Source organism: Acinonyx jubatus, chromosome C1, assembly GCF_027475565.1.
Source record: "Acinonyx jubatus isolate Ajub_Pintada_27869175 chromosome C1, VMU_Ajub_asm_v1.0, whole genome shotgun sequence".
NCBI lineage: Eukaryota > Metazoa > Chordata > Mammalia > Carnivora > Felidae > Acinonyx > Acinonyx jubatus.
In genome coordinates, this window is record NC_069381.1 from 184,562,126 (window position 1) to 184,578,553 (window position 16,428).

General features: G+C 38.2%; 1 protein-coding gene across 1 annotated transcript in view; it reads right to left on the reverse strand.

Moving 5' to 3' along the window:
- MPP4 (MAGUK p55 scaffold protein 4) overlaps window positions 1–16,428 on the reverse strand; it is a 38,195-nt gene that overhangs the window by 3,556 nt on the left and 18,211 nt on the right. The window contains exons 12-19 of the mRNA XM_053203760.1: window positions 16,405–16,422; window positions 13,810–13,848; window positions 9,669–9,683; window positions 8,499–8,540; window positions 6,224–6,394; window positions 4,469–4,549; window positions 997–1,090; window positions 490–598 (exon numbers count right to left, since the gene is read on the reverse strand). Coding sequence (XP_053059735.1) covers window positions 490–598; window positions 997–1,090; window positions 4,469–4,549; window positions 6,224–6,394; window positions 8,499–8,540; window positions 9,669–9,683; window positions 13,810–13,848; window positions 16,405–16,422 — 569 coding nt within the window. The remainder of the gene's footprint in view (window positions 1–489; window positions 599–996; window positions 1,091–4,468; window positions 4,550–6,223; window positions 6,395–8,498; window positions 8,541–9,668; window positions 9,684–13,809; window positions 13,849–16,404; window positions 16,423–16,428) is intronic.

A 16,428-nucleotide genomic window follows, 5' to 3' on the forward strand; every position in this document is an offset into this window, starting at 1 on the left:
TATTTAAAATGACTACAAAAAAAAATCCCACAAAATACAAGGATCAAAAAATGGAGCCTACACATTGTGTGTTCTTTACCCTAACTTGCTCACTCCTGCCTCACTCCACATATAGTCTCATAGAGGTAGCTACAGATATGACAACATGGGAACCTCACCTCCTTGTGTAAAGCAACATCTTATTCTCTCCACAAATTTCCTTAATGCCTTTGTGATCAAAGTCAAAACAGGATTCTAACTTTTCTTTATAGCCACCAGCTCAGTTCTCTTTTTGTATCTGAGAAGCAAGACTCATTCCCTAACTAAAGACAAGATATTGGCAACTGTTCCTTTACATAAGATCCTGGTCCTTAGATATGGTAAGTGGTCTTATCCCTAAAAGGCTAAAAGAATAAAATGTCTCAACTACGATCTACAGCAATATGCACAAAATGCAAGACATTCATTCATTACTTTGGGGAGATGGGAAATATTCTACCATAGACCTACCTGAGGCTCTAAGTCCATGACACAGATCTTTCCTTCATCAAGGACTGCTTGAACAGCATCCACGCTGGTGCCATACAGGTGGCCTTTGTATTCACCATACTCGAGCATCCTGCAAGGGTGCCACAAGGAAAACAAGAACTCTTTCTACAAGTAAAATACTATCATAGTAACATGAAGATAAACTCCAACGAGATAGAACATAAATATGTGGACTTCGGTAGCACAAGAAGAATTATCAATAGGAGAAAATCAATAGGAGAAAAAAAATATTAGGAGATCTAGGACTCAACTATTTCTCCAAAGTCTCTAAGACTGGCAACTCAGTTCTGCTCCCTCTCCCAACCCAATAAGTTAGTGTAGTAGTTGATCAATTTACATTTCCTTGCTTAACTCTTCAGAAACAAAAGGAATTGGCCCAGAAGCTTTGAATAATGCATAAAAATGGGGCATGTATTTTGAAGGTAAAATAACCAAAGGTAAGAATCAGATTCTGAATGTATAGCCTACCTGTGACCATACATGAGGCTTTCAAATGTTTCCTTTGACACGTAATGATACTCACGTCCATCCATTTCATAACTCTTTTTGGAACGAGTAGTATCTATCAAAAAACGGAATTTAAAAAAATGTTTTCAAATCTTTGAAATGTTTTGGTTTATTACCAATATACATTTGGATAAATATTTCTAATCAAAGTAAATAAATGAATACATAAACAGGTAAATAAAATGCTAGAACCAAAAAGACAGAGCCTAAATTGGTGATAAGAAAATAGAAGTTCTCATCAAAATCAGTTCATCTATAAATCTTTATTAAGTAATCACAGTGTGGACACGAATGTATTAGGTATTGAGCTAGGATGGGGAGACCCTAAGGGATAGCTGCTCATACTAAAAAACAGGCATGAGTGAATTATATGTGAGCCCTAAGATGCCTAAAGGCCCCCAGGTAGCATATCTTATGTTTAGATAATGCATTTCCCAAGATCTCATTTCATTGTTCACACTGCTAGCTTGATGAAATGCTATTTCATCACCATAGTTTACTGATAACTAACTGAAGATTTTAGAGAGTAACTTGCTCATGTACACAAGACTAATGAAAAGCAAAGTTGAAAACAAGAACCTACGTGTTCTGACTCCTCCTAGACTAATATTTTCTGCTACACCGGATTGTCTCTGAATTGAAAGGAGAAAGCCCGTGACAGTCTGTCTGCAGTCTTGCCCAAATGCATTGATAGCCAAGGGAGATGGTGATTAGTTTTAGGGAACTCCAGAAGGGAAAGACTGGTGGAGTCTGGATTCAGTCCCATTTTTTTATTATAGATTCCTCAAGTTAAATAGTACTTGGTATAGAACACAGGAGCTCACTGAATAACTGAAAGTGATTCATTTTCTGTTCATCTATTTATTCAACGAACATGTACTGAGTGCCTCTGTTCTGGATATATTAGTTTCCTAGAACACACAGATGAATGAACCACAGTTCCAACTCTGTGTCCTATATATACCACAAAGCTTCTAGTCCCTTAATCTGCATTGCCACAAATTCTCCCTGTTCATAAAAAAAAATGGCATATTTGCATTTGTACTTGACAAAGTTTAAGAATGAAATATATGAACACTTGATAATATCAACACATGGAAATGACAAAGCAGGAACTTGACATAGAACCTAAATGATAAAAGGAGTTATGGACATTCAAGAGGTTTAAAAAACAAATGTCATCTGAGAGTCATCTTTTTTTTTCTTTATTCAAGGCTCTCTGCAGATACTTAGAATTCCTACAGTTATGCCACCTCTCCTATAGCTTTGTACTGAAAAAAAAAATTCTGGTAAAACACTATATTCTCGGGTTATAATAAATTATGTAAATATAAACCTAAGATTACTAATTCTCCGTGGCTTCTATTGGACTATGTTTTATATGGTTGGTTAAAATCTGTGAACTAATGCATAACTAGATGTATTCATTTTAAGATTAAAACTATTCACTCAATTTAGAAAGCAAAATATGGGCAACATTTTCTCACTTGAATGATGACTAGCTATACTGCTTACAATTATTCTATGTTCCATGGGCATTTTATTTTTATCCAGATTATTGAAAAATGGTGATTTCTTCTGTGGTTTTGTTTTAATTCAAGTTAGTTAACATACAGTATAGTCTTGGCTTCAGGAGTAGGACTCAGTGATTTATCTCTTACATATGACACCCAGTGCTCATCCCAAAAAAGTGCCCTCCTTAATGCCCAGCACCCATTTAACCCACACCCTCCACCCACCTCCCCTACAGCAACCCCTGGTTTATTCTCAGTATTTAAGAGTCTCTTATGGTTTGCCCCCCTCTCTGTTTTTATCTTATTTTTTCTTCCCTTCCCCCTACGTTCATCCATTTTGTTTCTTAAATTCCACATGAGTGGAATGAGGGCTCTTTCCCTAATTTGGCTATTGTTGGTAGTGTTGCTATAAACACTGGATGTTGGAGATCAATGTCCATTCTTACACATGTGAACAGTGTTTGGAAAGCACAACCTATGGTATATGATCATAAAGCAACTTTTTAAAAATTGTTTTTAAGTTTAGTTATTTTGAGAGACAGAGAGAGCAGAGGAGGGGCAGAGAGAGGGGGAGAGAGAGAGAGAATCCCAGCAGGCTCCATGCTGTCAGCGCGGAGCCTGATGTGGGGCTTGAACTCACGAACCGTGAGAACATGACCTGAGCCAAAACCAAGAGTCAGACGCTTAACTGACTGAGCCACCCAGGCACCCCTATAAAGCAACTTTTTCTGTCACCTACTGCCTTCTGTGGGACAAGACCTTCTCCTGGTCCTGGATGAAAATCTAAGCAGTTATCAGGACTCTTCTCATTACTCTTAGGTTAAAAAAAAAAAAAAAAAAAAAAAAGGCCACCATCACCTGTGCCACAAACGCAGTCTTGATCTAATAAAATTCCATTCCCATGTAATAATCAAAATTATGATTATTTTAGGCTTCTCCTCCACACACCTGGCTCAGACTTGCTGCAAGCAGGGAAGCCTGCAGTCAGAGAAGCCAAAGTCAGGAAAGGGAATAGGATTCCTCTCCTCCCTTTCATTGCCTCTCTACTATTCCTCTCCAGCTTTCTAACTGTCCAAGGCTACAGTGCAGAAAGGAGAGGAAAGAGCAGGAAAATTCTCACTTCACTGATACTGATGCTGGATACTATAGGCTTCTCTTAGATATTTAAATCTGGTAGATATTTAAATCTGGCTCTGCTCTCCTAGAAGATGCATTGGGTTATTCTGCAAACCCTATCACCACCACCGTTGCCACTGAGTATCTCAAATCCATCCCTATGCCAGCTAGTCACTTGTGGTTTCTCAAAGGGTAGCTACTTCCCAGACTATAGCCATTGGCCACTCCTTTAAACTCTTTCCATTTTTTCAGGTATAATTCTGACATCAGTCTTCCATGCCCCCCAAACTGCAGGGAACGCATGCAAAGCTCTTAAGTGGTTTCTCTAAGTTCCTCTCTCTTGCGTTCAGATGAAGAGGAAGAACCTACATGCACATGCTCTTTCCTGCCATGGATGATATAATCACATATACAGACTTATATAAAATTATATCTGTATATATTGAAATTTTCAAAATAAAATAAGGCATTTAAAGAGCCAAGCACAGTGCCAGGAAGATGGTAAGTAATTAATGAATGTTAGCTATTATTGCTAAATATTAGTTTTCCTAAAGAGTCATCTATATAGTCATTGAGAGATGGAAAAGAGAGAAAGTCCCCCTTTAAAAGCCTACATGTCAATAAATCAATTCCCTCTATTAAAATAAATATAGTTAGGAATATTATACAAGGACTATCCCTAGTGTCTGATATATTTTTACAACAAAAATGGTATGGCATAGTTAACTGAGATCAGTGCATCTGCAGAGACAAAGACAGTTTTACCGAAACATGAACTGCTAGGAAAGAAAAACTACACATACGTGGCACAGCACTTTGGAAATGGCTAGGATTACGTTCAATAAGTTGTCTTCTCAGTTCATTTACTCCAACGCCCGAAGGTCCTAAATACAGAAAGTCACATGCAGAAATTATAAGATGTGAATAAATATGATTATGTGGTAAAATCATCATTTCAGTTCTTCTACTGAAAAAACTTGAGAGCAAATTTTTTGGGAAATGTTTTTAGTTTCTCACAAACTGAAACAATTCCAGAAAGCTCTTAGGAATTTTCCTGGTGACCCATGGAGTAACCCACACTTCTTCAACATTCCAGAAATAAGCTGGGGAATTGCAGGAACCAGTCACCTCAGCAACCTTCATCTAATGTCAGACACTGAAAATTCTCTGGCCTCATTTCAGATAATCTGAGACAATCTGCCTTTCCTGTCAAATGAAGTTTCCATCACATCACAACCCAGAAATCAGCCCCTATAATTATGGGTCCCATGACTTATAGAATTCAGACATATTTCCTTTTTTTTAAGTTTACTTATTTATTTTGACAGAGAGAGTGAGTGGTAGAGGGGCAGAGAGAGGAGAGAGAGAATCCCAAGCAGGCTCCACACAGTCAGCACAGACCCCGACCTGGTGCTCGAACCCACAAACCATGGGACCATGGCCTGAGCCAAAATCAAGAGTCAGACGCCCAACAGACTGAGCCACCCAGACGCCCCCAGACATACTTCCTGATAGATAGTTGAGTCAACACTCTGTGTGCAACTGGAGTCAGAGCTGACTTCATGCAATTACATAGGGCCCAGGCTTAGCATACTACACTTGGTTTAATACTCTTCTTTTGCCTTCTTGAAATCTTAATCATCATTAAACAAGAAGCCCTTGTATTTTCATTTTGCCCTGAGCTCTGCAAATTATGTAGCCGGTCCCGGCTGTAGGGCATGTTGTTCTGCTCTACAGGGGCCTCCCTTGATTACAGTTGGAATACACAGAGATGGCAGCAAGACATTAGTTACTACAGCTGCAGGGACCAGCTTTGCAGAGCTCTTGGTCACAAAAGCACGTCACCCCAGTACTCTATTTGCCCTGTTCTTTAGCACCATATATAGTCCAGAAAACTTTAAGTTTAATTTTTCTGAAGAAGGTGGTTACAAATTTCTTAGGGAAATAGATCTTAAGGATTTTTATTTCTTTTTTTTTTAATAAACTGTGGTTTTTTTAATGTTTATTTTGAGAGAGAGACAGACAGAGAGCACATTCAAGAGGAAGGGAGGGGCAGAAAGAGAGGAAGAGAGAGAGAATCCCAAGCAGGCTCCATGCCCTGCAGTGGAGGCCCAATGCAGGGCTCAATCCCACCACTGTGAGATCACAACCCGAGCTGAAATCAAAAGTCAGATGCTTAATCAACTGAGCCACCCAGGCACCCCAAGGATTTTTATTTCTAATACAGACTGCTAATGCAGTCTGGGGGAATAGTCACCTATGCTTACAGAACAAACTCAAAACAGGTCAAAAAAAGACAAAACAAAATTTCATAATACAACCTGTTAATACCCCCAGTATATCATGGCATACCACATTTAATTGTAAACAATAAAAGCATGAGACAATAAAGTTTTATTTATAAACACACATATAAGACAGGCTTTTTTTTTTTTAAAGGTGTTTATATTGGCGTCCCTAAAGAATTCTAGTTTTGCCACCACTCCCAACACAAAACCACTGACTCTAGAAGGAAAAGTTCACTATGGGGGAGGAGAGACACAGTTCCTGAGACGTACCCACGAGCACTATGAGGCGGTGCTTGTCTGAAGGGCGTCGCTGGTACCTGACCACCTCCTCGTAAGGGGCGCCTGACGCGCTCAGACAGCCGCTGGCACTGCAGACCCCCGCGTGCTGCTGGCGCAGGTGAGACTTCCGGCGGCAAAGGCGCATGCTCCGGCGGAAGCCAGCTGGGAGGGTGGAAACGCACAGGATGTTACATGCAGGTAGGAGAGATTATTTCTCTTGCCCCGCCTGATGGCGCCTGCAGTGACTGCAACCAGCAAGTGTTAATTAACATAATCACGTCTGTCTAAAGGTAGAAAATAAGAAGAGAACAGAAGGAAAAATAACAAAATGCCCCCACATGTTGCCGCTAAGTTGCACCCTGTGCCCACCATGTGCCAGGTGCTGGGGTTCTAGCGGTCAACTAAATCAAACTCATTTCCTCGTGACATTTACGTTTTATGGAGGAGGAGAAACAAAAGTAAACACATCAAGAAAAATAAGTGCTTAGAAGAAGGGGCAGTGGAGTGATGGGGGTGTTTCTTCATGGGGAGTGAGGGAATTCAAGTAAAGTGTGTGTGAAAAGGTAACATCGAGCAGACATGGGAATAAAGTAATGGAGCCAGTCAGGAGGCATCTGGGGATGAAAGCAGCCCAAGCGAAGGGAACGTCAACTGCTAAGGTGCAGAGAAAGGAGTGTTTGGGGAAGCACAGAAAGGCTCAAGTAGGGCAGGGTCCTGAGCAGTAGGGAGAAGGGTAGGAAGTGGAGTTGGAGAGGAAGCAGAGTGTTGGATTGTGGTCCAAATGGGATGAAAAGTCACTGGGTGGTGGAGAAATGGGTGTGACATGGTTTGATTTATGTGTCTGAAGAATTCCTCTGTTGCTTGGGGAGGATGCAAAGTGTGGGCTCAGGGGAGAGCAGCTAGGAGGCCCTTGCAGTGCCCCAGATGAGGGAGAATAGTGGCTTGGGCCAGGATAGAAATGGGGGAGCAGGCTGATCACTCACATTTTTCAGATGGATACACTAAGACATGGGTTAGGGGCTGCTCACAACTATGTCATCAGTGGCAGAGTTGGATGCTTTAACCATGATTTCTGAACTCCTAGAATCCTGTTTAACCTGCCTGCTGAATCACAGAGCTTTCTGGTATTTAAAAAAAAAAAAAGAGCTGTTCCCAGGTCCTTTCAATAGGTAGAGCTAGGGACTATATGTATATGTATAAACACAAACACACACACACACACACACACACACACACACACACATACACACACACATCTATATCTGTATCTGTATATGTCGAACACCATGAGTTCACACCAATACCCACAAAGCCACCTCGACATTGCGGGATTTATTCCAGCCACCACCACCTCCCCACTTTCTGTATGTTTCTCAGTGAGAAACCTGACACTGATTGTCCTCAATACATTTACTTATTAGTCAAGAGCACTTGTGCAGGATGGGGACGGATGGTGTCAGCAACCTGGCAGAAAGTGTCAGAACCCAAGCTAGGTGAGGAGGCCATCTTTGTAGAGGCTGTGAGGTGTCAGAACCCAAGTGATGGCAGCTGTCCTCCTCACATTGCTCTGGCTCTGACAACCTGTACCAGACCACCATCATCCCCTGCATAAACGTTCTCCTAATACTGCTCGGTGATGCCCCACCCCAGGCTGCTTCTTTCCCACCTTTGTGCGGATGCCTTCCCTTTTAGCATACTTAATGGCGTTGGGGCTGAGTTAACCTCAAAGGGATACAGAAAAGTGGTCCCATGTTGTTGTTGTTTTTCTAAGCTCTCTCAATGATTCTAATGTGCATCTTGGCCCGGGGAACCAACATTTCACTTTATAGATCCTGCTGTTGCCCCACTGTCTCATGGAAAAGGAGGCCCAGTGTGGTTTTACATGAGCCTTTAAAGGGGTCCTTCAGAAACCTCTGCCAAATTGACAGAATATAGAAATGTGGTCATCAAAGTTAAGTTTGGTAGTCAGACAATTGGTCTCTTTAGAGTAAGACAAATATGTCATGAAACAGTCTGGAAGAAAATAAAAGATTTGTGTTTGCTGAATAATAAGAGATATCCAGTGGAAACCAGATGAATTATGATGAATGATCAACACATCAGAATACTAACCCCCCCAAAAAATTGGGGGGATAGAGGGAAACCAGAACAAGGAACAAGTTTGGAAATGTCCATCAACAAAAGAAGCTTTCAGAAGAGAGTCAGGATGGTATGACTAAAAAGTTAACAAGTGACAAAGACCCACCTCTTATTAATCATCACCTACCAATAAAGAACTTCTGATCACAGCCAACAAATTCCTCCTTGTCTGAAACACAGAGAATGGCAGGAACAGAATATGTGGAGGAGGAGAAAGAGAAGTTTACTTAGAACAGATGCATGAAATTATCTTCAAATCTGCAAGTGACGCTCTTTCAGTAGATGTCAGCACAGCTGAATTCATCCTGAATGGCTTATTAAAGAATATCCTAAGCACTCTGCAGCCTATCACATGCCCCAAACTATGCAGAAATACTCTCCAGAATTTTAGCAATACACAGAATATATTCTGTCAAGTACAATTAAAACAAAGAGCTATTTTAGGCTTGTTTAAAGTTACAAGAAAGATATTGAGCCATAGTCAAAACAAGTAAAAATTTGGTATACATTTTTAAACATGCCCAAAGAAAACTGACTTAAAACAGGAAACAGACGAACTGGCTTTGGCTTAAACTTGTGGAAATGGTATTCTGCAGGACCTTTAATTAATCCCTTTGTTGGAGGGGGGTTTTAAGTTTCTCCCTGATAAAATGGTTTATTCTGTATAAAATTAGTATTTGCTCTATGGCTGCCAATTGTGTCTGACTGTCCAAGAATCTGAGGAACAAGAGTGAGGAGAACTGATCCCAGTGGCTCTGAAGCATCTAGAACTTATTTAAACTCCTGTCTCTGCTTCCACTGCAGTCTCAGAAAAATTCATATAAACTCCAGGAAAAAAAATGGTATAAAAACATCATTTTCAAGTTACTTTTTACTAATAGATGTTCCTTTTCACTTATGCATCTCTGTTCTGATCATTGAAGTACTATGTAAAGAGCCACTGTTCATAGAATGAACTAACATATACAACCTTTTCTTCTTAACCTTTCTTTCATGTACATCTTAAAATACAAAGAAAACACACCAAAATTAATTCCATCTTCTATTAAGTAAGCACTGAAATACGTCAGTAAGTTTAAAAGGAAATGTTTACTCAGGAATATATTCATAAAGCTTAACTACTTTCATTGTTCACTTTTAAATATTTTTCTGTGAAATGGAATATCTCATCACTGCTTTCACCCTCAAAATACATCTTATCTTAAAGTGTATCCTGTCAAGTATGCACATGGAGGCACTGAAAGATCTTAAATATAGCTCTGTTTGGCTTACCCAGGAAATAAAAACAAACAATTACCTTCTGAAAGCTCCTCTGGATATTTGGATAAGTGAAAAAACAGACATGAAAAAGTTAAGTCTTTGAGAAGATCGAGTTGGCCATCCACTAAAAACAAGTTACAAAAATGAGGCTTTTATGTCTCTCTTAGAGAAAGTTGTAACCTGGGTAGGTCTGGCAAGGCAAATGAACAACGTACAACTGGGACTCAGGAACTCGTGGGACCTGACTGCTGCTCTGAGGACTATGACTTGTTCTGAAAGTCACGTATCTACATTTTCCCTGAAGATTTTATCTATGAAGACTCCTCTCCACTGGTTGGCTTAAAATGGGGCTTGAGAGAGAGAAATTATAGGAAGGCAACTGATTTGAGCCTCCTCTCTCCTTCTCTCCCAGAGGCCATATGCTGCTGCTCCAGAGGTGCTGCAGCAGCCTCTAGCCTAAGCATCCTCATTCTTTACTCCTCACTGGGTCCAGTGACACATGTCCATCTCCAGCCAGCCCATTGGAGACAAGGGAACTAAACACAAAGTGTGCTGTTTTCTTTGTTTTCTAGATATCTTAAATATTCATGTTTTCTGTTACTTTTTTTTTTAATTGGCATTCCTAATTAGATTATATCATTACCTCCCAGAGAAATTCAAGGTCACATGACACTAAATTCAGAAAAGAGTTGAGATCAAAACTGAAGAAATGTAACTGCCCACTAAGAGCTCTAAGTAGCAGAATTAAGCATCATGAATGGGTATCAAGAGTTATTTACTTAGAAGGGCACCTGGGATATAAAGTGAGCTCTGTGCTGACAGCAGAGAGCCCCATATGGGGGCTCAAACTCATGAATTGTGAGTTCACAACCTGAGCTGAAGTTGGATGCTTAACTGACTGAACCACTCAGGCATCCCAAAAACTAGAAAATTTAGAAACAACATAAATGGTAAGTATATAATTTAGGTGCATAGTTCTCAACTCCATATGTCTTAGTGCCATCTTTTTTATAACCAATATTTGTAGCAATCTCTCGATTCTTATGAAATCAAATTAATATAATCTATTGTACACTTAATTTTAAAAACCAATGCAATACTCTAACTTTAATATAAAGAAAAAAATTAAAAAGAATTCATTTATATTTTAAAAATGTGTATTTCAAAATATTAATCCTCAGGCATGACTTCTCTAGAAGACATAAGAAACTATGAATAAGAAACTATTAGATGCTTATACCCACTTATAATGAAGAAGCATGGATTAAAGGAAGTGAAAATATTCCTTATATGAAGTATAGAAAAATAGAAGGCAAAGTAACAGTAAATTCTGAAATAAAAAGTGCTCTGATAAGTAATGACAGACCAGGTTTACTTGTATATAAAAGGGAAATTGCCTTAATTGAAGTAGGGATAATATACCAAAGCAATTATAATCTGATGAACTGGAGAAAAGGAGGAAATATACTTGGGAGCAGTTGAGTAATGTTAACATGCTCCAAAAGTTTGCCAGTTTTCAAAATACTCTGTGAGACCTATTTCATTACTAATGATGTCAACATTACTCTGATGTTGGTATCACACACTTGGTGATACCATGTGTCATCAATAATAACAAATAACATTTTAAAGTAAAAGAAAATAATCAATCAGCATAGATACTTCACTTTCTAGTTTATTTACTATCAGTACGGAGGACAGAATGTGTGGAGTAAATTATTCAATAGTTGCAAGGCAATTTCTTTAATCCTGTTCAAATGTCTCTCTCCATAGTGACTGTCTTCTAAACAACTGAGCTTTTCATGTTATGTCTTATGAAAATGTATATCACTATTGTGTGTTAAGGAACTGCTCATTTATATTTGTAATGTGTTTTGTCCAATAGGACATTAAAAATATTATGCAGGATGGTCTCACACACTGCAGGACATCTGGCCTTCCTGAGTCCTACCAGTTAAAGGCCAGTGCCCCAAATCAATGTGACAACCAAAAAATGATCCCAAAGAGCTCCAAAATGCCCCAAAAGAAGCACTGGTTAAGGTGAAGCTTATAATATCTCACAATTATACTGTTGAGGTATTTAAACAATTATTGTATCATATCCCTAAATGTGTGTTTAAATTATACCAATATCTGGAATACACTCTTAAAAGTCAATACCAAATATTCATTTTTTACTTACCAGATTCAAATGTTTCTTCATCTATGGTTTCCCATGGGGACACAAAAAAAACCAAAAGTGTCATTTTATTACTATCAATACTGAGCCTGTACTTTAACAGATGAATTCCCTGACCCTATGCTTCTGCATACACACTAACTTCTAAAAATCTTTCCTGAATCAAGGCCAAGTCAGTGGTGTCTCTATGGCATATTGAACTTTTAAATGAGATATGTGGTATTAAGTAGCTGGGCTATGACAATAAGCAGGTATGCTGTATGAGGCTATAATCAATAAAATAAAATAAAAGAGACTAAATAAAATGTAAAAGAGGCTCAGAGGGAAGGGAAAGGTAGAATGTCACAGGAAACTCCAATGGATTGTCAGTGCACAGCTTTGCTATTAGAGGGCTTTCAGATGGAGGAGAGATGCACCCTGACTGAAGGTTGGGGCAGGGTAGAGGGTGGGGAGGAACCATAAGCAACAGGAATGTGGCAAGGAGAGTGGGTATATTGGTTTGATTGCATAGGCTTGTGTAGGCGATAAGGAAAGATTTTATGTAAACCAACTTTCAGTTAAAACAGTTCTTTTTAGCATTTTAAAGAGATATTAAGGATTACGAAACTAGAATGTAGAGGGAGAGCAATTTGAAATATATAGCAACATTGCCAATGCTTGTGTCCTTGGATCAGGCGATACTGCACCTAAGGTTTACTCATACCATGTGGAACAATATATTTACAAAGCTATTTGTTGTAGCATTGTTTGTAATAGAACAGACTGGACATAACTCAAACATCTACTGATAAGTGATTATATAAATGCACAATAATTTATTTAACCAATAAGCTGTTAAAAACAAAGGAAGAGGCTCTTTATGTACCAAGATGGAATCATATACGATGCTAAGGGGAAAAGCCAGGGACAGAAGAGTGTGTATAGTGTACCATCAAAAAGTCTTTTTTGTTGTTCTGTTCTTTTTAAAGATATTTTTGAAAGATGGTAAGGATGATGGTAGGGAGAGGAGAAAAAATATACATCATCGCTTTTACATGCACAGAATATGTCTAGAGGGATCAGGAAGAAACTGAGAGCATTTATTGCCTCAAGAAATAAAACTGAGTAGAGGAGAAGGGAAAGAGAGGAACTCTATACTTTGGTAGTTTTTGAATTATAAAATATGTGAATGTATTACCTAATAAAAATTGTAAATTAAAATTATAGAAAGAAATGAATATTACTGTAAGTTTTTAAAAACCCGAATGTGTACCTGGCAAAATAAATATGGTGTCAGCATTATTCTGTAGTTGTTCTGGGAAGTATATGTGAATCTTTAAAATACCCACAATTTAAAGATTTCATATTGTTCTTTAATTTCTAAAAACTAGATTAGCCCAGAAAGCCAAGACAAATTCACTTATCTGACTAAGGACTCTCCAACTACTGTCCCAACAATACTCTGGTGATTCTTGAGCCAATCTTCATTATGCCACTAAATTTGGAAAACCTTTTCCCAATTTACAAAAAAAAAAGTATAGAAATGTAAAAAGTTTTCATATATTTCTCAAAAATTTGGAACCCACTACTATTTATCTATACTAGAATCCACCAGAAGATGGTACCAAACAATAACAAAAACTATATGTCGCTTTTTAAAAATTGGCATTTCAGTATTTTATAGTATTTCACAAAAGCATGGTGGTTTCCAGACATTCCACCTGAATGTTACTGAATGTAACACCTGAGTATTACTGAATGTTCCGGTGATCATTTCTAAGACACTGCTTTCTAGAACACTTAGTGGAAGGTTGGTCTTGGAGCCTGGAGACATTCCCACAGCTGTGCCTCCCTTCCAAGTGCCAGAACCACAGAAAAAGGCAGGCGCAGGGGAATTCATTTTACACATTTCTTCCAGAGGAAACCTGTGGCCCCATTTGGCCAACTCTGCGTCAGAGAATCTACTGCTGAAGTGCTTCATATTCCTCCTGGTGGTAACTCTATCAAAAGGAAATGTTACCTGCTTCCACACACTTCTCATCAATCTTCATGTCATCTTCTATAAAAGAGGACAGTAAGGGAAAAATAGAACTTAAAATGTATGAGTTTCCCAACGTATAGGCTTATGTCAGTAAAACTCAGACCACCTTACAATAATGTTACTCTTACAACAAGCATATTCCTTATGCTTGCTCACTTGGAGAGATAAAAAGGGCTCCACCATATTCAATGAAACTCTATGGTATAGAAGGCAACATAACATAAAATGGTTAACATTTTAAAAGCATTGGCTTTATGAATGGACAAATTAGTTTACCTCAAGCCTCAGTTTTCTATCTATAAATGGAGACGGTAGCAACACCTCCCATGTAAGTGAGGATAAACTGAGATAGTGTATGAAAAGCTCAGGTGTATGGTAAGCACTCAATAAATGTTAAAATAATAAATAATAAATAAATAATATATATTATAATATATAAAAAATAATGTTAAAAAATTAACTATTTTTACCTTTAACTAGGGTATATATGAGAGAATAAGAGACCATAACTTTTAAAGCCAACCCCACCTAATATTCAAAACCCTCTACAACATGACCCAAACCCAACTTTGAAGGCTATTGTCCACTTCTTTCCTTCACATATCTTATATTCCCATTAGAGTAGCCACCATCAGTCAGTCCTCTGTACCTTTGCTTATGCTGTTCCCTTTGCCTGTAATGCTTCAAGGTCCATCTCAAACATTAACTAAAATGATTATCTCTGCCATGAACTGCATAGCATTTTCTTCCTACTACCTTGAACTCCCTGCTACTACACATCTATTCTAATATATAGGTATAATATAATACAACCATTTGAGTATTTGTCTTATTTGCCCTCCTAGATAGTACCTTAAAAGCATAAACTGTCTTGCTAATTTTTACATATTTTACAGAGCTTAGTACAGTGTCTTGCGCAGAATAGGTACATGACAAATTATTTATTAAGTTGAACTGAATTTTCCTTTTAATATGAAAATGGTTAATGTAAATGTATGTTTTGAAAAAATAATTTTTTTTCAGAAAGCACTGTACATCTTGTGCCTACCATAGTGCCCAGCACTTCCTAGGTGAGAAATAAATAGTGGTTTAATAAATAAGTCTTATCATGTTCCAAAAGTGCAAGTAATTATCTGTATAATAAGCTATAATATTATCAAGTCACATAATAAACCTATCACCACCTTCTTACAGACCATATCATTAACTACGGTTTTTAAGTAACATATGCAATATAAAAATTTTTACAAAATAATACTGTTTTATAGAGGTAGGGGCACAGATAAACAAGTAACATAGCTGCCATTCAATTCCTTATAATTACTCAGAGATTATATTTCAGATTAGTATTTTATAACAACAGTGAATTTATTAGTTCCTAAGACATAACTAGAGGTTTTATGTTTTGTTTTTTTGTTTTTTTATCAAAGAAAACTACTATTATTATTCCTGTTTTACAGAGGAATTTACACGAGTGAATTTCCAGTAACAGCACAAGTAGCCCTGATTTTTCTAACTTGCAAGCCTGGGATCCAAGACAGACACTGATTTTATTCTCTCAAAATCAACAATTCCACACTATTGGCAAAGGGTATGTGTTATGGGCTGATCTGTATCCCCCTCGAATTTATATGTTGAAGTCCTATCCCCCAGTGTGACTGTATTTGGAGACAGGGCCTTTAAGGTTGAATGAGGTCATAAGATTGATTGGGGCCCCAATCCAAAAGGACAGGCAGTCATCTGCAGGCCAGAAAATCTCATCAGAAACCAGACCAGATGAAACTTGATCTTAGACTTCTGGCTGTCAGAACTGTGAGAAAAAAAGTGTCTGTTGTGTAAATCACCCAGTCTGTGGTATCTTGTTATGGCCACCTGAGCAGATTAAGACAGTGGGCTTGTAACCCACCAAGACCTCAGAGACCCCGCCTCTCCAAAGACCTGCCCATTTCCAGTTTCAGGATTGAGCTGTGGGGGTGCCTAGGGGAGTGCTCTTCTAGCCTCTCTTCCCCTCCACAAGCAGATAGCATCTTGCCTTCTTGCTTTTGTAAGTGTGTGTGTGGCATCATAATGAGTCATCTGGGTGTCTGGGCTCGGAGAGAGAAGTAATAACTGGAGGTTCCATTTGCCTCCGAAACAGAAGCTTCAATCCAGACTACACTGCCTGCAACATCTGGCAATACTCTTACCTTCTTTGGACTTCAATCTTTTCATCCATAAAATGGGAACAATCACGAATTCCTTACAGGGTTATTTTTAAGACAGTGTGTGTAAAACAGCTGACACAAAACAGCAAGCCAGTTTCACAACTTTTATTGAATTTTTACCATGTGCTGCATATAAATGTTATCTCTATTTTCTTCTATTCCTCTCAGTGTTAGGACAATTACATCATGTGTGCTTTCTTTTGACTGACATCTTTTGACAAATTAAGATCTTAGTGATTGGAACACTACTAGGTATATAGGAAGAGCTTAATAAATAGCTAAACTGAATTGAAGTGAATTAAGAAAACTATACAAAAGTTCTACAAGACTTTGGAGATGAGGGTTTCTTTTTTCAAATACTATTTCTTACCTTCTTCCATAGAAATTGCTGGAT